Source organism: Pelobates fuscus, chromosome 1, assembly GCF_036172605.1.
Source record: "Pelobates fuscus isolate aPelFus1 chromosome 1, aPelFus1.pri, whole genome shotgun sequence".
Taxonomy (NCBI): Eukaryota; Metazoa; Chordata; class Amphibia; order Anura; family Pelobatidae; genus Pelobates; species Pelobates fuscus.
The window spans coordinates 281,298,832-281,325,885 of NC_086317.1; the positions used below are offsets into that span (position 1 = coordinate 281,298,832).

At 40.7% G+C, this 27,054-nt stretch overlaps 1 protein-coding gene across 2 annotated transcripts in view; it reads right to left on the reverse strand.

Moving 5' to 3' along the window:
* Positions 1 to 27,054, reverse strand: part of RABEP1 (rabaptin, RAB GTPase binding effector protein 1) — a 56,771-nt gene that overhangs the window by 15,710 nt on the left and 14,007 nt on the right. The window contains exons 2-10 of one of the 2 annotated variants that reach the window (XM_063457437.1): positions 23,160 to 23,288; positions 10,096 to 10,299; positions 9,186 to 9,346; positions 8,536 to 8,655; positions 7,527 to 7,662; positions 4,685 to 4,863; positions 3,867 to 3,989; positions 791 to 1,249; positions 248 to 352 (exon numbers count right to left, since the gene is read on the reverse strand). In XM_063457437.1, coding sequence (XP_063313507.1) covers positions 248 to 352; positions 791 to 1,249; positions 3,867 to 3,989; positions 4,685 to 4,863; positions 7,527 to 7,662; positions 8,536 to 8,655; positions 9,186 to 9,346; positions 10,096 to 10,299; positions 23,160 to 23,288 — 1,616 coding nt within the window. Of the gene's footprint in view, positions 1 to 247; positions 353 to 790; positions 1,250 to 3,866; positions 3,990 to 4,684; positions 4,864 to 7,526; positions 7,663 to 8,535; positions 8,656 to 9,185; positions 9,347 to 10,095; positions 10,300 to 23,159; positions 23,292 to 27,054 lie in introns of both variants that reach the window. The other variant, XM_063457436.1, reaches the window with a different exon arrangement.

Below are 27,054 nucleotides of genomic sequence, written 5' to 3' on the forward strand. Positions count from 1 at the left end.
TCATTGGTCTCTAAAAAGGGAACATGGGCCTACAAATCCATATGTAGCAAAACCTAAGCCATTAGTTACAAACATAAATCAGGTCTTTCCCTTGTGAGATTATCCAGTGCCATGCAAAGTATGATATTTTAAATAGAACAGTAAATCTATGAGACAGAGTGGAGTTGGAAATCTCTAATTGCACAGGTGCCATAGTATTACACTAACTCTGAGTTACAGCAGAGAGTTTTAAGGTTAAAGCCCTCACTTGATCTCTGGTTTCTGCCTCCTGGGTCTGGATTCCTTGCAGCTGCTTCTCATAGTTGGAACACATGTCACAGCGTCTGCCCAGCTTATTCCCAGCCGTTTGCACCTGAAAAATGCCCCAGATGAGAGATACCGATGAATTGTGATAAACAGTACATTGCTGCCTTACCTTTAATTAGGCCAGATTGACTGGGAACGTTTTATTAGCATTCTCAGTTAACATAAAACACTTTTTACAAAAAAATAATAAAAAAATAACTGCACTGATAGCTCCATAAATCTCATAAGATTTACATATATCCCTACTGACGTTACTCATAAAAAGTGTAGCCAAAATACAAATACGAACAAAGTAGGACTAAAACTGCACAGACTGAGATCATTCCTTATGACAAATAAGCTTAACTTTCTGTACTGCATTGCATATAGGATGTATGAGAACAATTTAGAAGGTGGCTATGTATAAAGAGTAATTTTGGGACAGAAGTTGCAATAGCATGCAGGTGACTGATAAATAGGCATAGTGAGGCAATGTGCAATTCACCTCCTTCTGTAATAAATCCCACTCAGATTCGCTCACTATGCGATAGCCAGAGGGTGGAACATATGCACATTCCACCTGAGTAACACTTGAGAGAAGAGAGGCTGTCTCCTCTTGCTCAGGAGTCATGGCTTTTATTGCTTTCTCTTGATCTTTGGTCAACATGAATCCACTTGGCATTTGTAATGACCCAATAGAAGAAGTGTCAAAGTTCTCTGAAGTAGAATCTGCTCCAACTAGAGGCCCAAAATCTGATTCATCAAGGTTTCCAGCTGATTTTGCTTTAGTATTAAATCCCAGTGTTTTTGTCTGTAATGGACCAGAGGTCCCAAGGCTGTCTGTTGACTGCGCCCGTCGAAGTCCATCTTTAAACAAATCTTCCTGTTTAAAAGAGTCCCCTTCGTTCAGCACCATGTCCACATCCAAGGAACGAATTGAGCCGTATGTACTATTCGTCAGTTCCTAAAATATAAGATTAGCAACAGTGTCATTCATGTGCAAACGCACAATGCAAGTTTATAAATAAATGGGTGGCAGGGGTTTAAGATTCGGTCATATTTGGTAGTTGCAAGGGTAACTGGTTGTCCCTATTTACCAGCGGTGCCTTTTTTCTTTAATGCAGATAAGCAGGGCTTTCAATTTCTACTCAAAGACTGTCAAGAAAAAAATTCAGCCCTGGAGAGTAGAAGTTTATCCTAAGTTTGTGTGCCCTCCAGGATTGCAGTGGAAAGTAACATTTATGCCTGACTAGAAGCAGAAAACTTTATAATCTAAAATTATATCACTATGACCGAGTGTCATTGTTGCCTAGGGCTTCCTGCATTGCGAGGCAGCCATGCCAACACCGAACGTAAGCATTACAACACTGGTGCACTTTTTGAAACTAGATATTCAAGTCATGGCAACCACGTCAAACAAAAGTCAGGCACTGCAGTCATGGAGAGATATATAGACAGAGACAGATATTTCTCCCTATATAAAATGTATCTACAAATTAAAAAAAAAAAAAAAAAAAAAAAAAAACCTCTCCCACAATCGAGATCATCAATGCACTTTCTACAAAAACTTGTAAATTTAGCAAAAACTTGTAGAAAGATTACAACTAAAACAACCCTACAGAATGGCAATGTTTTCAGTGGTGGAGTAAAACAGCAGGAGCAGATCTCAAACAGCCTTGTTTCCCATACCCCACAAATTATTATTATTTTTGTTGCACTTATTCACTCATATTCCACGCGGTGCGATAGGATTGTGAATGATCTGCACCCAGTGGTTTAAATATTTAACTTTTTGACTCTCTCTTGAATGCATATCTTACTACTAATGTTATCCATACTGGATTTGTTTATTCAAGCATATTAAGCTTGTCAACTTTATACATGTCAATTCATGCATCTCTAGCCTGACTTCTCTATTTCTTGTTTAAAACTTTAACTGTGTAAATTTAACTTTGCAAATTATCCTGACGTGTTACATTCTTATTTATATACTCTGATCCAGACAGTAATGTGTCATTGTTATCCTGTGTACTGATATTGCACCCCAAAAATAAAGTATAAAAAACAAACAAACAAAAAATGGAGCATGGCACCCAGACCTTTTCATTGAGATGAAGTGGTCTGGGTACCTATAATGTTAATGTAATTCAATGTGAATTTCAAATGTTAGTCCAAAAGTGCCAAACTTGAAGAATTCTCCAAGTCTGTAGTGGTTATAGTGCAGGAGGTCCCTGGAGCTCTAACCCACAACTGTCTGACAATTTACCTGGGGTATGCCAAGCCCAGCCCACCTCCTTCACGGAGAACCAGAAGCTCCAGCTCTGATCTGAGATAAGCCCTGCTGGGCCAGCTTATTGGCTGTGAGTGTTAGCCGATCGCCAAGCCATGTACATTAGAGCAAATTAATTATATGCCACCCCATATCCCTGGCAACACCAATGAAAATTATGGCCCACCTAATTACCAAGTTTCAACATAAGACATGGGAGGAACATGGACTCACCAATTTGCACCACATCTATAAAGGGACTGAACTACTATCTTTCGATGACATACGTATCCAATTTGACCTGCCTAGCAGGGCACTATTTTCCTATCTACAGCTGAAATCTTATATGACAAAGGTTGGGTTAACACAGGGGACCCAAGTGATTCAAGACAAACGGTCATCATTTGAGCAAACTTGCTTGAAACTCAAACCCCTGAGAAAGATTATCTCCCTCAGCTATTCATTATTAATGAAAAAAACAGAAATCCCCACTGAGCCCTGTATTGGACTTGTGGACGAGGGACCTGGGTTATGACTTGGGGAAAAATAAATCAGACAAGGCTTTGTCAATACATAAAGGTATCAGTACAAAATCCTATATAAATGGTATATGGTGCTGGCTCGGCTTCACCGTATATGGCCAACCACGTCTGGTTTGTGCTGCAGAAGAGGGCACTTCTGGGAGGCGGTCTCCCGGATAATAAATTCTACTATACAGCTCCAGCTAATTCTGACTCCTGTTCATGTCCTCTGATAGACTACCCAAATGCAACCAGGCGTTACTATACCACATACTAATTTCTGCACTCCTGGTGATTTCCAGACTGTGGAAACATGGAAACACACGCACCCACCAGACAAAGCAACACTGATAAAACAAATAAACCTGGACGTATGAAAACATGAAAATTATACAATTAAAAATTTTTTTTAGAACAAAAAGTGCCGGGGCCGGACCAACACCCTTTATATGTCCAGTGTTACCACCCCATTCTCCTCCCCATTTCCCTTATCTCTCCTATTGTTTTTACTTCCTATGTTGTACTCTCCACTATACCTATATGGTTAAAAAAAAAAAAAAATGTGCATGTATTTGAGATGAGATGATGGAGCAGGTACCTGACTAACAGGTTTCTGATTATTGCGAAGAACAATGTAGACACTGTTGTGCATGTATTGCTCTCCTGAAATTCGCTATAACTGCATCTATTATAAAATGTGCCTGGAACCTCCTATGTATGATATTGCTTCCTCGTGTACATGCAATAAAATTGTCAAATTTAAATAAATAAAAAGGTAACAAAAAACTAACCTCTTGGTTTAAAAGATTTGGAAGGGATTCATCCTGGGAAGCCACTTCGAATGCTTTTGCCTCTGCGTCCTCCCTTTTTTGTTTCCTTTCTTTTCGTCTTCTCATTCTTTGCTCATCTTCTTGCTAAAATGAGTTGAAGATATGAATATAGAAAAGTATATTAAATTGCAAGGTTAATGTCCACCTCCCACACTGCAAGTTCCTCTTCCACTGAAATGTCTGATGGATATCTGTATTCACTTGTGATTTTGACTGTACATACAATGTTCTTTACTCTGTATATCTGAACCAAAGTAAATAATTATAACATAGGCACATATTAAAAATTTATTTTTCTTCACGGGAATAATACGTTATTTTTAAGTAAACACTATTTTCAGAAACCATTCTTTTGAAAGTAATTCTCAATTCTTCTACTCTGCCTGACACAAACTAATTGATAGTCGTCATTGGGAGGTTGTGGAACAAGGGAGATTACTTGGAGGCACTGTTTTTGGATATAGAGAGTGGATGAATGTAAATGACTTGGGTCTAGGCTGCTCAACATTGGGCACAATAATAGTACATGGTGCAACTGTAAAATAGGGGCTTATTATATTTAGTAAATCATATTTCCTTCTATGCCCACGCCTCACATCTGGTCCTCAATGAAAAACAAAAACGAGTAATTTAACAGTAAATAAAAGTATGGTTTCAAAGTATATTTAAAAGACTTTTAGCAAAAGTTTCCAAGTGTAATGTTTGTGGTGTATTATGCCCTTTGGTAAATATTAGAGCTGGTCAATTTTCTGACCATAATAATCATTGTCTCTACGAACCTGGTCTTTCTTCTTCCTTTCTTCTACTTGTCGAAGTTGTTCGGAGGTCAAGACTACTTCCATGCGCTTCATATCTTGCATCATCAATCTCTGGGACTCAAGGAACTGATCATTTGCTTTTTGCCATGTATGTTTCAGCTGATTGTGCTGCTGCCTCTCTTGCTCTAGCAAGTGGCAGACTACATAAAAATAAAGAAATACATATTAAAAAAAAAAAAAATTACAGATCTCGCCAAATGGGCAATTAGACCAAAAATTCTTAGAAACATAGAATGTGACGTCAGATAAGAACCATTCGGCCCATTTAGTCTGCCCAATTTTCTAAATACGGTCACTAGTCCCTGGACTTATGCCTATCCCACCCATGCTTAAACTCCTTTACTGTGTTAACTTCTACCATTTCAGATGGAAGGCCATTCCATGCATCCACTACCCTCTCAGTAAAGTAATACTTCCTGATATTTTTAATCCTTTGCCCCTCTAATTTAAGACTATGTCCCCTTTTGTGGTAGTTTTTCTTTTAAATATAGTCTCCTCCTTTACTGTGTTGATTCCCTTTATGTATTTAAAGGTTTCTATCATATCCCCCCTGTCTCGTCTTTCTTCCAAGCTATACATTTTAAGATCCTTTCAACCTTTCCTGGTAAGTTTTATCCTGCAATCCATGAACCAGTTTAGTAGCCCTTCTCTGAACTCTCTCTAAGGTATCAATATCCTTCTGGAGATACGGTCTCCAGTACTGCGTCCAATACTCCAAGTGAGGTCTCACCAGTGTTCTGTACAATGGCATGAGCACTTCCCTCTTTCTACTGCCAATACATCTCCCTATAAAACCAAGCATTCTGCTAGCATGTCCTGCTGCTCTATTACAGTGTCTGCCTACCTTTAAGTCATCTGAAATAAGCAACACTAAATCCCTTTCCTCAGATTATTATTATTGGTATTTAGAGCACCAACTAATTATGCAGCGCTTTACAATATTATAAAGGGGGGGTAAAATGTACAATAAATTAGACAATTGCATAATGACACAGGAACAATAGGTAGACGAAGGCCCTGCTCAAACAAGCTCAGATGTTGAGGTTAGTACTGTATCAAATATTCTATACTCTGCCCTTGGGTTTTTACGTCCAAGATGCATTAACTTGCACTTATCCACATTAAATGTCAGTGGCCACACCTCTGACCATTTTTCTAGTTTACCTAAATCATTTGCCATTTGGCTTATCCCTCAAAGAAAATCAACCCTGTTACATATCTTTGTATCATCAGCAAAAAGACATACCTTACCATCAAGACCTTCTGCAATATTACTAATAAAAATATTAAAGAGAATGAGTCCAAGTACAGACCCCTGAGGTACCCCACTGGTGACAAGCCCATGCTTCGAATATACTCCATTGATTACAACCCTCGATTGCCTGTCACTCAGCCACTTTCTAACCCATTAAACAATATTGGAATCCAAACTTAAAGATTGAAGTTTATTGATAAGCCTTCTATGTGCGACAGTGTCAAAAAGCCTTACTTATTTAGATTCCCATTCTGCGACAAAAATGATTATATAACTTGGGGTGAAACCGGTGCACATATCTATATTTTTTAGCTTTTGTAGAATAATATATTTACACTGAAGTGGATATTTATATCTACTTGTAGATAATTGTAGGTTTTAATTGTTCATATAATTGTTTCATTTTTTCTTTTATGTTTAGTGATCCTGTGAGTGAACTATGTTCTAAAGAAAAAAAATCTTTGAATAGCTTTTTTTTTTATTTGATATTCATTATCTTATTACTGATTTTTAAAAATGTTTTATTTAATTATGAGATTAATATGTGTCAATATTTCACACTTTTTTTCAATGTACATGAATAGATTAGAGCTATCAGGAACATTTTATGAAAAAGACAAAACACTTTATATGTACCAGATAATAACAATGTAACTATATTTGTTTATATGGCTCAGCTCTTACACTCCTGCAAGCTCAGGCCATCGGATCTCCTAAACGCTTTTAAGTATCAAGGGCTAAGTGGTAGAGCGCATTTTTGCACATTTTATTGTGCCAATACATTTTGCTCACTCCATCTAATGCGTGCCTCAATCTTGGTACCGTTTCACTCCTCCACATATGCTGTGCCTTTCGCATCAGGCAATAAGTATAGAAAAAGCAGAAAGAGATATGATGAAACAATGATTCTGTTTCTTCCTCTCCAATGTCTCTTTCTGGTTTGGACAGTAATATCAACTGCTATATCTTTAAGGGTTATCTATAAATACCATAACCACTTCAGTGGTGTTCGGTAGTCATGGTACCTGGAGTCTGTCTGTGCAGTGTTTCATTATGAAGTGTTGCACATACATAGTTTACTGCCGGAAATGTACCTCTACCTCCGGCAGCATTACTGGTGTGTCATAAGCCCAAAAGAACAAGAGTTCCAAGTTGGCTGATGGTAACTCTGTGGCTTCTACAAAGTTGCACACAGTTAGCCTGCCTGTAGAGAAGACCCGGTGCCTAGCAGGACTCCAATAAGAAGGCAAACCACTGCAATATAGTTTGCCCCATTACCAAGAAATGGATTCAAGGCACTCTTGGCATCCTAACCACTACACGTCTTGGAGTATCCCTTTAATATATATTTAATGCAAAATGGAGAGAAAAAAAAAAATTAACAAGTTACATTATTTTCAATTTTCTAATTTACATAAAAGTGATAGTTCAGTTTTAAGTGGTAGAGGACAGGCACTAAGGACAGATGTAGATTGCCTGACTCAAAACAGGCTCTAAATAAAGTAACACAATCTGGTATTTGTAAGGAAACATAGCAGTAATCACTACCTTCATGGAGCTCTTTTCTCAGCTTTTCAGCATCCTCCTGGAGCACAGATTTTTGTGTATTGAGAACAGCAACATACATTTCCAGGTCAGTTCGACAAGACTTCTCAGCTTCGAGATAATGATTCATCTCTTTCGACTGTAAAAAAAAAAAAAGTTAAGAGAAGTGAGTATACAAGAAGAAAAAAAATTTAAAGTTGAAAAAAATAAATAAAAAATAAATAAATAAAAGTTGCAAAAGCATTGCAGATAAAGGGGCACTGTAACAGCTTTATCTTATTAAAGTGATTATGGCATTTTTAATGTTTTAAAGGGATCCTATAGTGCCAGGAAAACAGACCCGCTTTCCTTGCACTATAGGATCGTGGGGTGCCCTTCTCCCGCGTGGCTGAAGGGGTTTAAACCCCTTCGGCCACTTAGCTGAATCCAGCACCGATGTCCCTTGGCGCTGGGTGAGGCCCCGCCCACGCTCCTCCCCCACACGTGCTTTAGACCTCCCCATAGGAAAACATTCAATCAGCGTCAGATAACGGACCAAAAGTCTGTTACGATTTTGGAAGCCCTCTAGTGGCTGTCTGTTAGACAGCCACAGAGGGCAGACTTAGTGCTGCAATGTAAACATTGTAGTTCTCTGGAACTGTAATGTTTTACATTGCAGCACTAAGTGCAAAAGGGTCACAGAATCCAGACTACTTAAATGAGCTGAAGTGGTCTGGGTGCCTACAGTGTCCCTTTAGTGCTAAACAAGTATGCCCAGTAGCCCATCCCCACTGCAAGATGTTTCGTTTCACATATATTAACCAGCAAATACAAAAATGACTTCCAGAAATATATATATGACAACATCTCACCAGTGATCTGCAAAAAAGCAGCTAAGTTCCTTGTTCTATGTTAAAAACTACCCATTGAAAGGACACTATGGAACATACAATTGAAATACAATGAGTAAATGCAAATCATCTGATATTTGCAGGAAGCAGCATATAACAGAAGGTACATTTTAATATCCAACCTTAGATGCCTCCAGTTCCTTTATTTTATCCTCTGCTCCTGTCAGTTTCTCTTTTAATATTCCAATCTCTTTTTCCATGGGCATTACAACTGAACGCAGCTTTTCCGCATCCTCTTGAGCCTGAAACAAAAATACTTATAATGGTAAGGATGTATAAGTGACAGACAGTTTTCCCATTTTAACTGCTTCAGGACCAATGTTGAGCAATTGCCTTGTTAGTAAAACAGTTCAGAATGTCACAGTCCTGAAAAGAAAAACAAAAATAAACCATATCTATACTTTAACATTACTTCTGAATCACCTAGTTTAAACAAGCACACTTTTTTTATTTTTTTTATTTTACTACGCTGTAAAAAAAATGGTAACCACTATCCTTCCTCTCCACCCCTTTTAAACAAATAAATGAAAAACAATGAAATTCAATTTTAGGATAGTTTTCAGCTATTGTGAGATACTTAATACTGATGATCATGGAGAAACACTAGGAACCTATGGCTAAAGCATTACTCCGTTTTTAATGCCGGATGAGAAGAATTGTCGGCAAATATTGTATTACAAATCTTAATATTGCATAAAAATACTACAATATAGCAACATAATACTACATTGAAGGAAACATACATCACAGCCTGAGAACTGACTTAGCATACCTTCTTCATGTCGTTTTCTAGATTTTCCTCTTGTTGTCCTTCAGATAGCCGCCTCCTGAGCTCTGTAATCTCTCTTTCTACCGATTCCCGGTACTGACCCCACTGAGCACGTTCTTGCTCCAGTCTGTGATGGAACTGCAGCTCATACTCACGCACTGTCTCTGGAAATTCATTGGGGGAAAAGAGGAAAGTGAGCACATTCGGGCCATACCAAAAGCAGGGGGTATTCAAGAACTATGAATATTAGCCTACTTAAATATAATAAATGCAAATGAACTGAGATACATTTTTTTTTTAATAGACAACTAAGATGTGGGGCTTCTTTCCTGAAAACGCTATTTAACAAATGAATAATTTTAATATATTGTATCTTGGCAAATGGCAGCAGCTGACACATTGTGCTAATCAATGCAGTCCAAATTTTCTCATTTGGAAGAAATTGCTAATGTAGAAGTATAGCAAGTAGTAAGCAAGGGGGCAGACTGAAAGGCAACCAAGGGAGTATGTATTGGCCTCTGATGAAGTACTAACAGTATGTACAAAATAGATTAGGATGTCTTGTCCCTACCCATTTGCACATAGCTTAATAAATACATTTTACGAAACGCAATTTCCAGGCGCACGCTTTGGTGTCCACCTGTTTGGGGCCTGATATATTAAGCTGAAGGCACTTGGGGATACTCTGTGTTAAACTGCATGAAAATTGTCTGACACAGAACCTGGAGAATGATAGTACTAAAACTACAATGGGCTGACATCTCACATCTGTTTCTGACCATGTCTGGGATTTTCTGGGGTTGACTCTAAGACTCTGAAATGTACTTTAAAAACTATTGCTAAACCAGAAAACCTACTGAAGTTTAAAAAAATTAATCAAAAAAATTCAAAGAAAACAACGGAGAACAACCACCTTTCATGATTGCTTGAAGAGACACTACTTCTTCTTGCCACTGCTTCTTCACTTCATCTATGGCTTCCTGTTTGGTGTTCTCAGACACAGTGGCTATGGCCCTGATATGCTCCATGTCTGCTTGAGCTTGTGTTAACTGAAGACTGAGCTGAGCAATCTCTTCCTGAGCAGCCTGTACAGCAGCATGTTGCTGCTTAAGATCCTCTGCAAGAAAAGTAGTCAAACACAGGTAAGGGAAAATTAGAAGCACTAATGCAGAATATTTTATGATCATCAAAAGGACAAAATCCCTGCAGAGACTATCTCCATGCTGCTCACCTCTGTTCCAATCCAATACATCTTGTAAAGGAGCTTTGGGAATCAAATGCACATTGTATCAATGCTTTCCCCTGTGGGGCTACCAGGTCACATGACAGTTTTATTAAGTCAGTGCTGTGTAATAGTCTCTAGTGACAGTCAATGTTTTACAGTGCATGGTTATGGGGACAGGGACACTGCACCCAAATCACGTCAATGAAATGAAGTGGTCTGGGTGACTAGAGCCTTTTAAAAGGGAGCAAGCGGTCTATACTGGTTCCATTTCATGACAAATCAACAACGCTCTCAACCTCATTTTTTTTTTTTAAAGTTTTTTTATTTGGCATACTGAAAGGGCCACCTGGTGTATAAGTCTATGCAAAATTGCTGGTCCATATCTTCTATATTTACAAAGTTATAAAGGTGCAATATTTGCTTTTTTTTTTTTTTTTTTTTAAAGCTCTGGTTAACATTCAATATTTCGGTAACCAGGGCACCTCTACAAGTGATTTAGTTGTGTTTGGAAAGGTCTTTAAGAGCTTTGTGTTCCCCAGAGAGACCAGGAGCCATGTTAAATTCAGAAACATAGTATTTTCAAAGTATTTTCCTTACTCCCAGCAAGTTTAAACCTGCTCTGTCTTACATGTCATATTACAAATTTAAATTCTGTTGTGATCTTTGCAGAGTGAAGATTGCTCAAATGCACCTTGAAGTCAATTGAAGAGATAAGGATTTTATTAGCGTTCCAATATGTGCAAGTGATACAGAAATTAGTACAGTTTCTAGTGTATGTTGCAATGCATTAAAGGGACACTATGGTCATCAGAACAACTACACCTTATTGAATTTGTTCTGGTGAGTAGAAGCATTACCTTCAGGCTTTTTGCTGTAAACACGGTCTTTTCAGAGAAAATGCAGTGTTTACATTACAGCCTAGTGATAACTTCACTGGCCACTCCTTAGATAGCTGTTAGAGATCCTTCCTGGGTCAGGGCTGCCTAAACTGCATCCAAACATTCAGTATCTCCACCCTCTGCATGCAGACACTGAACTTTCCTCATAGAGATTCATTTATTCAATTCATCTCTATGCGGAGATGCTGATTGGCCAGGGCTGTGTTTGAATCATGCTGGCTCTGCCCCATATCTGCCTCTTTGTCAGTCTCAGCCAATCCTATGGGGAAGCATTGTGATTGGATCAGGTTACCACTTCTGATGAGGTCAGCAGAGTGCTTGTTTTTCTGAGTCAAACAGCATGGAGAGTTACAACTTCAGTCTTGAATACAGTAAGATTTTGCTATTTTTAGGGGGGCATTAGGGGCTAGATGGTGGTTTTAACACTATAGGGTTAGGAATACATGTTTGTGTTCTTGACCCTATAATGATCCTTTAAGTAGTACAGGGCATGGGAATGTAAAATTAATATTTTATTGCCATTTAGTTACTCCAAACTCTGAATTGATCCTAAATCCAAGTTTTAGGTAACACAGAGTACCTGGACCCATTCGCTTCATCTGATGTCATGTAAACTTTTCTTTCAGCTGTTTTATCACCCCACTCTATGCACTGACTGACACTGGAGATTCTTCACTTCTCACATCATAAACTGTCCTCTTAATAGTTTAATTTACTTTCTGCAGTGTCTTTTCACACTGATTAGTTTTCTAAATATTTTTCTTGACTGGCATTCCACCCAAATTACGTATACTATCATTTAACAATTTCATAGCTGTATGTTTATCAACTGTTAAAACCTCATTGTCTTCAGAAAAACAAGTGTTCTCTTTAGACTGCTCCTTATTATGCATCACACAAAGCAACTTAAAGGCACATTATAGTGTCCACCAATACATTGTAAAACTAAGTTCCCAGTCCCACTGCGGTCACAGTAAAAAGGTGTCTAAATTTACCGTTTTCACCACGCTGCTCTGGTCTCGCAGTGGCTGGCCCCACCTCCATGGCGGAGATATTCAATCTTGATGATCTCAGCCAATCCTGCCTAAGCCCTTCAGTAAAGGAAAAGATTGTACAGCAAATGCTGATGCCAATCATTGATTATGGGGATGTAGTATATGCATCTGCATCCAGTGGCGTACATACCAGGGTCGCAGGGGTCGCGGCTGCGACCGGGCCCGGCCCACCAGGGGGCCCGGCCGCCCTGCGACCCAGGTATGTACCCACAGGGCCAGCCTCTTCTGCTGGGGGGCCCAGGAGCCGGCCACCTCCGGGCCCCCCGAGGCTGGCCCTGCTGTCACCCGGCTGGCTGGCGGGCGCGCGAGGGAGCACTGTCCCCTGGGTGCTCCCTCTTCAGCTCCCTCGCGCACCGCACTGAAACCGGAGCCGGAAGATGACGTCATCTTCCGGCTCCGGTATCAGTACGCGGCGCGCGAGGGAGCTGAAGAGGGAGCACCCAGGGGACAGTGCTCCCTCGCGCGCCCGCCAGCCAGCCGGGTGACAGCAGGGCCAGCAACACCACTGGACCCCAGGGAATCCCCCCAGCTCTCCCACAGGTAAGGAGGCTGGGGGGATTAAATAAAAACAAACAAAAAAAAAGTTTGAGTGTGTTAGTGTTAGTGAGTGAGTGTGTGTGTGAGTGTGTTAGTGTTAGTGAGTGTGTGTGTGTGTTAGTGTTAGAGAGTGTGTGTGTGTGTTAGTGTTAGAGAGTGTGTGTGTGTGTTAGTGTTAGAGAGTGTGTGTGTGTGTTAGTGTTAGAGAGTGTGTGTGTGTGTTAGTGTTAGAGAGTGTGTGTGTTAGTGTTAGAGTGTGTGTGTTAGTGTTAGAGTGTGTGTGTTAGTGTTAGAGTGTGTGTGTTAGTGTTAGAGTGTGTGTGTTAGTGTTAGAGTGTGTGTGTTAGTGTTAGAGTGTGTGTGTTAGTGTTAGAGTGAGTGTGTTAGTGTTAGAGTGAGTGTGTGTGTGTTAGTGAGTGTGTGTGTGTTAGTGAGTGTGTGTGTGTTAGTGAGTGTGTGTGTGTTAGTGAGTGTGTGTGTGTTAGTGAGTGTGTGTGTGTTAGTGAGTGTGTGTGTGTTAGTGAGTGTGTGTGTGTTAGTGAGTGTGTGTGTTAGTGAGTGTGTGTGTTAGTGAGTGTGTGTGTTAGTGAGTGTGTGTGTTAGTGAGTGTGTGTGTTAGTGAGTGTGTGTGTTAGTGAGTGTGTGTGTTAGTGAGTGTGTGTGTTAGTGAGTGTTAGTGTTAGAGTGTGTGTTAGTGTTAGAGTGTGTGTTAGTGTTAGAGTGTGTGTTAGTGTTAGAGTGTGTGTTAGTGTTAGAGTGTGTGTTAGTGTTAGAGTGTGTTAGTGTTAGAGTGTGTGTTAGTGTTAGAGTGTGTGTTAGTGTTAGAGTGTGTGTTAGTGTTAGAGTGTGTGTTAGTGTTAGAGTGTGTGTTAGTGTTAGAGTGTGTGTTAGTGTTAGAGTGTGTGTGTTAGTGTTAGAGTGTGTGTGTTAGTGAGTGTGTTAGTGTTAGTGAGTGTGTTAGTGTTAGTGAGTGTGTGTGTTAGTGTGTGTGTCTGTTACTGAGTATGCTTGTGTGCGTCTGTCACTGAGTGTGTGTCTGTCAGTAAATGTGTGCGTCTGTTCATGAGAGTGTGTGTGTCTTAAGCACTTACCTTTCTCCAGCGCCGGACTCCCTTAACGCTGGGGATCTCTCCGTTCCCATCCGCCTCTCAGCTCCGAATGCACATGCGTGGCAAGAGCCACGCGCGCATTCAAACCGCCCATAGGAAAGCATTACTCAATGCTTTCCTATGGACGTTCAGCGTCTTCTCACTGTGATTTTCATAGTGAGAATCGCAGAAAATCCTCTAGCGGCTGTCAATGAGACAGCCACTAGAGGCTGGATTAACCCTCAGTGAAACATAGCAGTTTCTCTGAAACTGCTATGTTTTCAGCTGCAGGGTTAAAACTAGAGAGACCTGGCACCCAGACCACTTCATTGAGCTGATGTGATCTGGGTGTCTGTAGTGGTCCTTTAAGTGTATGTGTTTATGCATGCACTGGCATACATACCGCGGTCGCACGGGTCGCAGCCCTGCGACCAGGTGCCCGCCGCCATGTGTTGCGGCCCCAGCCTGCGTAGAGAAGCGCTCGCACAGGGGGAGGGGGGGCCCCGGATCAGTTTTCGCTCCGGGGCCCCATGGGTTGTGTGTACGCCACTGTCTGCATCGCAATCCCACCTTAATAAACTCAACACATTGTATAACTCGTTCTGCCGATTTGTGCTACAATGTAATTACAGGACCCACCATTGTGACATGCTAAAAGAACTAAACTGGCTGTCGCTGGAATCCAGACGCACCCTTCATCTTTCCAGCCTTGTGTTTAAGAGCTTTTCGGGGAAACTCCCACCCTACCTGAACGCAATGCTTTCCCCGGCTGTTCCCACTTCCTATAACCTCCGATCCAGTACCAACACTTTACTTAGTCTACCTCAATATAAAAAGAAAGCAGCCCGATCCTCCTTCTCCTACAGAGCACCGCATTTGTGGAACGACCTCCCACACAAATTAAAATCTTCCCTAAGCTTAAAGTCCTTTAAGAGATCCCTCTCTACATACTTGAAAACAGAATGTACCTGTCATTGTTGATTATATATTTCCTACCTGTTCTATGTTAAATTTTGTATATATTGTATATTAATATTGTATTTGTATTTTATTGTACACTAACTGTAACAATGCAATGATTTGTGGACCCAGGACATACTTGAAAACGAGAGAAATCTCAATGTATCTTTCCTGGTAAAATATTTTATAAATAAATAAATAAATGCAATGCTTTCCCATAGGAAAGCAGTGGGAAGCTATTGTGCATGTACGGCAAAAAGCTGCACCAATCAGCACCTCCTCATTGAGATGCATTGAATCAATCCATCCCTATGGATAGCATTTAGCGTCTCCATGCAGCATTGTACTAAGAAGCACCTCTAGTGGCTGCCTGAGGGGCTGTCACTAGAGGTGTTACTAGCCATCAATGGAAACACTGCCTTTTCTCTGGAAAGGGAGTGTTTACAGTGCTCAGCCTGCAGGTACAGGCTATAGACAGCAGTTGTGGTGGTTATGGTGACAATATTGTCCCTTTAAGGCACTTTTTACAAATGTTTGAATTTTCATGTCATTCTGAGAAAAGTTCTGATCTGTGATGTAATAAATCTAAGATTCTTTCTCAGTATTGTCTTGTATCTTGTTTTTTGCTCTCCCCAAGTTTAAAGTTTAATCCAGACATGGACCTCATGCTCACTGTGCTTAGAAGGGTATCAGCTATACCTCAATAATGAGGCCTAACAAAGGCCAAAATGATCATCTGGGCTGGCTGTATCTCCCGTGGAGAAACAGATAGCCTGCATTTTGGATCTGGTCCTCCTTTTTTATTGAATCAGTCTGGCATGAATATGGCCTAGGCTGACTTTGAAATGGCACAAGAGGAGTTAAAACCAGCTTGAGATCTGAGCGGGGACCCACTAAAAGGCAAGCTACTTGAGCTGTTGTAGTTCTCATTCTCTTGCACCCTGCGTCTGTGGTAACGAAATTACTGTAATTAGGAATACCAGTTTTACTGAATCTACTATAACTCCTGATCCCTTGGTTACTGAAATAATGAGATACATTTTAAAAACATTTACAAGACCACACATTTTTCACTCCTATAACTTCATAAATAGATAAGATATGGACAAGTAACTTTGCATAGGCTCTTACCTCATGTGACATTTCAGTATGCCAAGTTTAAAAATAGAATGCAATGTTAAATTCATATGAAATGCCCCTGTTCTGGCATGAATTCATTACGCATCTGCATGGTATCCCGACTCAACACCAGAGGAAGTGATATGACCCAATGGCATGGTCATCATCTTCCTGATATGGTTTCTGCTTCTGCGCAAATATTAGAAAACTTGCTTTAGAACTAGTGCAGAATTCCACAGATGGGGGGTTGATGGAGCACTCCAAGCACCATAGCCACAACAGCTCAATATAGTGCTTTAACTCTATAGGTACTAGAAACATATACCAAATGTTCCACCTGTGAGGAGGGTCCAAACAACTATGGACCGTTTCACTGGTGGAGGAGCACCTATTGGGACACTCCAGGGGTGTCCTGGGGCTTAACCCCTATAGTTTAGAATAATGAAAGAAAACTCAACTGCTGGAGTGAACCAGACTAGTCAAGTGTACAACTGGATATGGTGAACGAAATAATACTGATAATGTGACAAATACCGTCTAGTGAGAACACCAGTAAATAGTAGTGAAAATCTAGCCAAAATGGCTTACCTCTATGTACAAAGAATGATGCCTATGAGCCTACAGAGCTCCCGAATAGCTAACTGGCTAGTGACTTTAATAAGTAGAAAGAAATGGTCAAGTCCAGAGCTAGGGGCCCATAGAGTAGGTATAAGTCAAATGACGAACATAGGTATCTGGGGTGCTGTCACGTCCAGCTAGACACGGTGCTTAGATCGTGCAACTGCAAGAGGGTCTATGAACTTGGTAACCAGTTTAGTGTAGTATCTGGTCGGCGGTATACCAAGCGATAGTCCCACTGTCAAAGGGGGTGTCATAAATGAGTTAATGAATACTTAGCATAGATGACATAGGGAAACAGGCATGTAAATAGTACCTCCCCCTATACAACTCGATAACTGTAACACTGAACAAATAATGGTTACAGTATATAATCGAGAGGCCCCAATTGATACTACTGAGGTATGCTCAGCAGATACAAAGCGTGACCCAAACCCTAGTACAAATAGGAGGAATAAAACACACAATAAGGGTGACTACATGTGCATAACCATACTTAGTGTGTTGGTTGCCTACACATGGTGATAGAGATCCCTAAGTGAAAAATAGAGTGAGTAGAACAAAGAGCCCTTAGAGCCCTTGGGCTCTAAGGGCTCTTTGTTCTACTCACTCTATTTTTCACTTAGGGATCTCTATCACCATGTGTAGGCAACCAACACACTAAGTATGGTTATGCACATGTAGTCACCCTTATTGTGTGTTTTATTCCTCCTATTTGTACTAGGGTTTGGGTCACGCTTTGTATCTGCTGAGCATACCTCAGTAGTATTAATTGGGGCCTCTCGATTATATACTGTAACCATTATTTGTTCAGTGTTACAGTTATCGAGTTGTATAGGGGGAGGTACTATTTACATGCCTGTTTCCCTATGTCATCTATGCTAAGTATTCATTAACTCATTTATGACACCCCCTTTGACAGTGGGACTATCGCTTGGTATACCGCCGACCAGATACTACACTAAACTGGTTACCAAGTTCATAGACCCTCTTGCAGTTGCACGATCTAAGCACCGTGTCTAGCTGGACGTGACAGCACCCCAGATACCTATGTTCGTCATTTGACTTATACCTACTCTATGGGCCCCTAGCTCTGGACTTGACCATTTCTTTCTACTTATTAAAGTCACTAGCCAGTTAGCTATTCGGGAGCTCTGTAGGCTCATAGGCATCATTCTTTGTACATAGAGGTAAGCCATTTTGGCTAGATTTTCACTACTATTTACTGGTGTTCTCACTAGACGGTATTTGTCACATTATCAGTATTATTTCGTTCACCATATCCAGTTGTACACTTGACTAGTCTGGTTCACTCCAGCAGTTGAGTTTTCTTTCATTGTACTAGAAACATAGAATATGACGGCAGATAAAAACCATTCGGCCAATCTAGTCTGCCAAATTTTCTAAATACTTTCATTAGTCTCTGGCCTTATCTTATAGTTAGGATAGCCTTATGCCTATCCCACGCATGCTTAAACTCCTTTACTGTGTTAACCTCTACCACTTCAGCTGGAAGGCTATTCCATGCATCTACTACCCTCTCAGTAAAGTAATACTTCCTGATATTTTTAAACCTTTGTCCCTCTAATTTAAGATTATGTCCTCTTGTTGTGGTAGTTTTTCTTCTTTTAAATATAGTCTCCTCCTTTACTGTGTTGATTCCCTTTATGTATTTAAATGTTTCTATCATATCCCCCCTGTCTCGTCTTTCCTCCATGCTATACATGTTAAGATACTTTAACCTTTCCTAAATTTTATCCTGCAATCCATGAACCCGTTTAGTAGCCCTTCTCTGAACTCTCTCTAAAGTATCAATATCCTTCTGGAGATACGGTCTCCAGTACTGCGTCCAATACTCCAAGTGAGGTCTCACCAGTGTTCTGTACAATGGCATGAGCACTTCCCTCTTTCTACTGCTAATACATCTCCCTATACAACCAAGCATTCTTCTAGCATTTCCTGCTGCTCTATTACATTGTCTGCCTACCTTTAAGTTATCAGAAATAATCACCCCTAAATCCCTTTCCTACTATACCATGTCAAATGAGTTTGGATGTTTGTCAAAAACTCAAGCTCTCCCTGGCACCTGAAGCCTGTTTCTTTTTCTGCTACACAGATAATGCAGGAAACCACACTTGCACTTTCTGGATGGCAAGTATAGGCTGGGAGAAGGTTAGCTCATGCTTTCAGCTTATAATTAGTAAGGACATAATGAGGCTTCATAATTTAAGAACTACTTTTAATACACTTGTGCATTATCAGTGTGGCTTAAGAGCGGTGCACCATTGTTAAGAGTACTGGTTATTGGCAAAGGTCTTGTTTAGACATGGAGCTACAGCCCTATAAACACTACAATGGCTGTTGTGGCTTTACAGTCAGTGTCCCTTTAAAACATGAATGTGCCACAGAGCTAGTTAAAGGGTCACAATAAATTTATATTAAAGGGACACTCCATTGCCCAAATAAAAAAAATAAAAAAATAAAAAGAAATGTGAAAAAAATAAAAAAAAAATAAAAAAAATTCACATTTAGGCGTTTTTCATTTGGAATATATCTAAAAAAACAAAAACAAACTTATTGCAAAATAGGCAGATCCCCAGACTTTCTGTAGCAGTCTAATCACAGACTTCCCAATGCAGTTCAATGAGATTAGAAGTCTTTGCAAGGTACGTGCTCTGAGGAATTGCAAATTCTTGAGTTTTGCTTCACTAAGCTAAACAACCAGAAAGTAACAGAAACAGCTGTCGGAAAGCCAGGGGATGTAACCAGGTAACTTTATAAATGGATCACTCTATAGTGAAATCTGCACTTTTTGTAAAATGAAAAAACAAACGAAAAAAAAAAAACACACACAAAAACCCCCCCCACAACAAGTCTTCACATATATAGCACTTCAGCAATCCAAAGTGCTATAGTGGTCTGGAAAGTTAAATTGCTTTTCTGAAACATATTCTATACTGCTCAAAACTGAAAGAGAAAAAAAAAGTAAAATGTACACTTTGTACTTGAAAATACACATTACCAACACATCTTCCAATCCAGACAGAATTAAACACAAGTGGAAGGACACAAGAATTCAATAGAAACAGGCAATATAAAAATTAACCAGACACCTGACAACTAGAAGATGTCCAGTGTGTAACTGAACAGTCTGGCAACTCTGTTCATGGCTGTTTTCCCACTAATGTAGGGTGCCTGAGCAGAGTCTTGGGGGCCGGGGGACGGGACACAGCTACAGTGTGTAATGGGCACAGGAACATGACAGAATGGCATATCCCTGTATCTGTGCACAAGTTACATTAGGTTAGAGACTCTGGTTCTAAATCATTCAGTTTCTACCTTTAATTTGAGTAAATTGTGACTGGAAATAAGTTAACCCCGTGAGTGCAGAAAGCATTCTTATTAGGTAAACAGGATGTGACAATTCCAAATGAAATTCAATCTTCATTTTCTCTGACTTGCAAGTTGTTATCTGCTAGAGGAAGCTACCACAGACATTTATCAGAGTCAGCGCTATTTTAATTATTGTCATCTCAAAGTGAAGAAAAACAGTTTTCAAAGCCAGGATGGAAGGGGGGGGGGGAAGAAAAAAAAGAAAAGGAGGAGGAGAATGCAGGGTTTTCAAAGTTCACTTTACAGGGAGCAAAAGATTTTTAATACCCTTCCATATCGGTAGCATTTAGAATTTTTTAGTAATATAGATACATGTGATTATTGCATATGTGTTACAAGGTGAGGGTATGCAGAATAAATAACGGTTCAGGCACGCCGAATAACAGAAATAGCAGCTTTATTGGAGCAAAAGCAGCAATGTTTCGACCCAACCGGGTCTTTATCAAACTTGATAAAGACCCATTCTGCTTTTGCCCCAATAAAGCTGCTATTTCTGTTTTCCAGGAGTGTCTGAACTTTTATTCTGCATATCTTGCAAGGGAGGCCTGGCCAGCCCTGGCTTCAGAGCACCTGGGTTATTTGGTGAGTGCCGTGTCTAGTATGTCTCTACCAGCTGACGGTATGGCCTCTCTCGTAGCTTTTTGACAAGACTCAAACATTCCTTGCTTGATAGCAATGATTTTGTAATTTAACTATTTTGGACCAGTCAAATAATGGATCAATGACAAAAGTAGATCAAATGAAAGTGAAATATATACAAGGTATATAAGCCACGTGTTCCTAAAAGATTCCGGGTACACACCTTGCGAATTCAAAGTGCTGAGAGAAAGAATAGGTGTGCATGTTTTAGCTACCAGGTGATGGTGTGTAGTGTGCACTGAATATGAACAGATACTATATTACATCCCTCTATGCCAGTGATGGCTAACCTTGACACCATAAATTGTTTCTGGACTACATTTCCCATGATGCTCAGCTAGCTTTTAGACTCTATACGCTAGCTAAGTGTGGCAAACTCACCCATTTAAGGGAGTTTGCCATGAGTTTTTGCAGGGGCTTGCTTGCCCGCCTCCTGCCCTGTGACTATGGCCCCTGGGAGATTTGACACTTTAAAAACAGCATTGGGGCTTATGGACTTGTATTGGACCGTGCTGGCCCTTTAAGAACCGTCTGGGGACATATTGAGACTTTGTGTGACAATGCCCCTTTAAGACTATGTCCCCAGACCTTTAAAATCCTTTGTGCCTGGCTTTCTCCCACTTGGTTCAGTAAATGGGGCATACTGAACCAAGTACCACACAGGCGGACCGCCCAGAAGTGGAAGTGTGCGGCTAAATTTACCTCCCAGGCTGGGAGGCTGCTGTAGGTAAATTACCAACCGCTGGGGGGCCGCCGTTCGTACACGTGGTAGCGGCCATCTTTATTCAGGCGAACGAGGTCAGCAGTGTGTGCAGCCAAATTCATGGAACTGAAATCTGCTACACATTTAGCCGAACACCGTTGACCCTTACCGTCTCCTCCACTGAGTTTTCAGCCACAGAGACTAAGTCCCGTTCAGCGATTCGAACGCTCATTCGAATGGGACTTAGTCATTTTTTCAGCATGAAATTGACCGACCGCACAGCCAAATCTATGGAACGGTTTTGGGCAGGAAAATGTGCTTGAGGTCGGTCATAAAGGACTTCCGTCTAACTTTTTATCTACTGGAGGGATTTGTATGATTTTTGAGAGTGTTTATATTTAAAATATGCTGATTATTAATATGTAATTTGTAAGATTTGAAGATTGAATGTATAGTTTTAAAGTTACAGTACATGTATGAAAAGTATATTTTTCCTGCCTGTGATAATTACATTAACCCATTGTGTTCAGTAATTATATCACAGGCAGAGGGGAGGATTTGTTGGGAATGAATGGGAGTGTTTTACTATATTGTACGTGTTGGATTGGTTGTTCTTCAAAACCCTGTGGGCGGTACTATGTATAAAAGCACATTTTCATTAAAACTTCAGTTCTACATCACCCTCAATTTGGAGTGCCGTCTCTTATTGGGGGAATCTGCTACAAGGGATTGCTATGCTAGTCATACTCTCTTGCTATATCACTCCTAAGCTCTTGTAATAGCTTGTTCCTGTCAAGCTCTCTGAAGGAGCCTACGGTGGTTATGGTGTCGGCTGGAGTGCTTGGAGCCCTCAGGAATCGCTAGGAGCATCCTTCAACGGAGGTACCCAGTCAGGGTGCCAGGTGATCCGTTACACTAAGCATCATGGAAAATGTAGTCCAGAAACAATTTATGGTGTCAAGGTTAGCCATCACTACTCTATGCACTATTGACCACTGGATCTGACACTAGGCCAACAAGGCATGACTGGAAGACTAATCCTCATATAATATTCTTTTTTAAATGTATTTTTCTTGTTCAGCCAACTGCAGTAAGCAGGACAGGTGAGCGGCCAAATGTACTGGGAAAAACTCACTCACAGACCCATACATACATACATACACACACACAGACAGACAGACAGACCCGAGCAGACTGACATACACAAACATACTGACTGAAACATACTGACACACATTCTATGAAACACTGTGCATTCTCTCTTATCTTTATTGCACTTTGCTCTTCATTCCTGTCTTCTTTAATGCGCCCGGTGGCCAACACTTTTTCTCCAAGCCCCATTTCCCGTTATTCTCCCGCCCCCTTGTTCCCACGTACAGGGCAAGGGGTGGGAGCGAGTGAATTACGCGCCCTTCCGCTGCTTGACTGGGAGAGGGGTCCTGACTTAGCAGGCTGTGGTGAATGCAGGACCGACATTCTACAAAGCGCTATTCTACAAGTAAGTGCTCTCTAGCGCCTGGTAACGTGACCTGCTATATATATTCAATCCCACTTGATAGGGGGGCCACCAGACAAGCAGTAAAACCACTGCCTGTGTCCCCCCCCCCCCCCCCCCCCAAGTAGGCGCCCTGGGCGGCCGCCTACTTAGCCTATAGGACGCGCCGGCCCTGCTTGCTCATAACTATTCAGATTATTTTTTTATAAAACATGACATAGCCCAATTAAAAAAAACTTTACTTACCTTCTTTTGCCAAATACAGCTCTTTGAATTTTGCCCTCTTTTGATTAAATTCCTGCTCAAGTTGCTGTTTAGTGCGTAGAAATTCTGCATTGTTTTTCTCTAGTTCTGCTACCCGTTCAAGGAGAGAAGCTGCTAAATGAAAGAAAAACAAAACAAAAATAAATAAATTTAAGGGGAATTGCATGTGGATCCATAACTTGCAATAAATCACATTTTCTTCCCACACACACACAATATACACTTGTAATGTGTTAACACTTTAAAAGACCAAAAGTTACAATTTTGAATTGATTGTATTGGAGGTCAGAAGGGTTACACGCTTAATTCCTCTTTGAAGCTGCTACCCCAACAGAACTACTCTGCAAAGTATGAAAGTCCACACATGAGCTGCCTGTATGTCTAGTTCCAATGTAAACTGACTTCGACCACATAGCTTGAAACTTAATCGATATGTTAATAGCCATTAGTCTTCAATAAAACCCTTGTGTTCCAGTACCATATCCAAAAGAAACATAATACTTACCCACAGATTAATAATTAAGCCTCATTTTTATTATATTTAGAACGGGACAAGCACAACCTTCTAATCAAGCCTAAACATGATTGGCGTAACTTAAGCTATATGGGAAGGGATTGAGATGTCCGCTATAATTGGGTCACAAGTAAGAAGTGTGACATCTATGGAATGGGAAAATGGTAAATTCATAGATGCAATTATTATTTCGGTGGCAAGTACAAAAAAGGAGATAGGACCAAACTTTCCATTTGGATTGATGTTGGCCTGGAACACAGGGTATATAACCAATGAAATTGAAATGTGTATTGTACTGTAACATCTAATTTTGAATGAGTCACCATCTGGGTTGGAATATCAGTGATATTCCAACACAGTCAATAGGATTCAGAATGATTCTATCTTTACGAAATACTAATTTTGCAGGTGAGGGAAATGGCAGTGCCACACTGACTGTATGCCAACATAGAATGTTTGCTTATTCAGATTTAGTAGCTGCATGTAGCCCTGCAATTACTTGAATGTCCACGTCAGAACAGTATGCATAAAGAAGTATAGAACGGGAGTGGGCAAATGATAAATCCCCAGATGTTAGAGAACTGCAACATCCACCATCCTTTAACATAATCTAAAGGCTCACTCTTGGGTTAATCTTTCTTCCGCATCAATCCCGAGCACTATTGTACTCCTGTGCAAGAGTAAGGACAGAGGTCTATGGACAATCTTGTAAGTGATCCTCCTGATATCTAATCTTGCAATTTGTGAAAATATGCCTCTTTTCAACAATCGACTAAATTTGACAGCGGAAGCTCCTTCCTTTAGTCAACCTCATCTTTTACTTTGTATTACGCTTTTACTGCATTGGAACTTAACTGGAATTCCAACATAAAAGTAGACATTGAAGTAGACTGGCTACTCATTAGTCAGGAGGTACTTTTGAATGAGCCACATTTGATAATTTAAACTTTACCGAACATTTCCAAAAATTAAATAAACATAAAACACAAAAGCAAAACACTTGTCTGATACTGAACACAAGTATCCAGAAAGCATGTATCAGGATAAATATGTATGGATCAGAACAATTAATATGTATTTGCACAGGACATATAAACAAATGTATAATATATAAAGGCATCACATAAATTTCTAATGTCAGTCCTCAAATCCATATTTTTGCAATTTAAAAACACACGTGGCCAATTAGTCTTATAATCTCACATACACATTATGCGTTGATCTAAACTTGCACTGTTGTTTTTAAATCAATACTCTAACCAGGGATCAGTAAGTAGCTGTCAGGCTGTAGTGGATCAGTATATCACATGAACCTCAATGCAATAATCATAAATTAAATGGAGCATGTATACGGTGGGTTACGAATTTTTTTTTTTTTTTAATTCTTTATTTTTGAAGTGCATGAAGGTATAACAAGAGGGCTCGTCATGCCCCGACAGCAGTGACAAGTATATAATCAGACATTCATTAACAGTTGGTCAGCATGAGGAAAAATCAGCACCAATTTTTTTTTTTGTAACATAGACAGATTTAGCGGTCCTGTCTAAGCGATGTATAACATGTTTATAAGCAGGAATTTTACATTTTACTAAAAAGGCTTGAAAATTAAGAGGTTATTAGAATTATAACAATTCAAACATTTTGGCGTCCGAAAAAAAATATGCAATCTGTGTGGTGTAGGCTTAGATTGGTCGTTATATATAAGTACGTTCTGTACGTGCGGTATAGGCTAAGTTAACCTTTTTAAAAGAGAAGTTACGTTCACAATTACAGGCGAGAGCAAAGCAAAACAATGCATGGTAAAGGGAAGCATCACAAATATATGGTGTGGCACAGGAACATGCTATGACACAATAATAATATTTGAGGAAAACATTGTACCATCTATATTTGAGATAAAGGCACATTTTTAAAGTTTAAGTGTAGTAAAGATAGACAGTTATCAGACATCAGAGTCAAGCATGAAACACAAAATAATAGTCCTGAACTAGGCACGTTATAATTCTGCACATTTTTGTTTTTTAAACTAGGACGGCAACAAGCTAAGCAAACATGGCTAGATGCTCGTGTTGCTGATAAATGATAGGTATTAGTTGGGGACACGTTTTGGTGAGGAATACAGTTGAGTATATCGCCACAGATGGCACCTGAGTAACACATTATATAATTAAATGTAAAACAAGGCGCCGTCCCTATGGCCAGCGTGAGACCTCATAGGATGAAGCAGGCTTAACCGATGCCGGATCTGCCTTGTTGAAGCTTCAGGCAGTGAGTGTCCACCGATGTAGGAATCCGAGCACAGTCCAGGAAGGCTTGCCGTTCGTCTCTATGTTGGTTTCCTCTGGGCCGCAGCGATCCACGATGGGATCTGCCATGTTTGTGCGGCAGGGGGCTAGTGTCCGTCGATGCAGGGATCCAGTCAGAGTTCAGCAAGGCTTGTCGCTTAATTCCCCGCTGTGTTCCCCTGGGCCGCAGCAGTGCGGGATTGATGTAGGGTAAGTGTGGGGCTGACTCCATGGCAGGGGTATCGTGCTTGGCGCTGGAATCTCTGTTTCCCGGCAGAGAAGGTCTTTGCTCAGCTTTCCGACCCTGCGGTACAGCTGTTGTCGGCAGCGTGAGTGGGTCCCCTACACGGCTCTGTGACGGCGTGGATTGCTGAGGAAGAGGAGGAGAGCTTTTCTGTCTCTCAGCTATGCGAAGCCAGAAGGCAGCAAACACTTCATCCAGCCTTTGGTCGAGTGAGCGTGTCTGTGTAGCGCCCGGATTCCCGCCCATGGCCTCCACTGCCCTCGTGGGTTGTGGGCCTACGATGTCGCTGTTGGGCACCAGGACGGTCGACCGGGATAACCCCCACCGGTCCTTGGGGGGGGGCAAGAGCCTTGTTTCAGGATTGCAGGCTTATATGGCGGCGGAGGAGCGGCCGCCTCCTCCGCACCGACCACGTTTGTAGGCCATCCACATCCCTCGAGTGCCGTCATTGGAAAGATTAGCGTGTTTGGTGTCAGGGTGATCAGTAGTGCTTCCCCTCTCATTATCTGTCTTTTATTTGGCGTTTCGAGGTTGTGTTGTGCCCTTAGTTTTGCTTACTTGTCGTGCCAAGCAGGAGCTGGAGCATCAAGCGTCCGCTCAGTTCAGCAGCCAGGCCCCGCCCCCGGGTTACGAATTTTAATTCTGCAGATACCACAGATCTAAACAACTGACTATTCAATTAATCTGTTATGTCATTGTGAAAAGCACCCAACACCTGAACACCAATATATTTATATTACCTAATGGAGCCTGAAGACACCCTGCCCTCTATTAGGTGTGAATCACTAGCCATACACCTGTTATACAATAGATTGCTTGCCTCATAGCTTACAC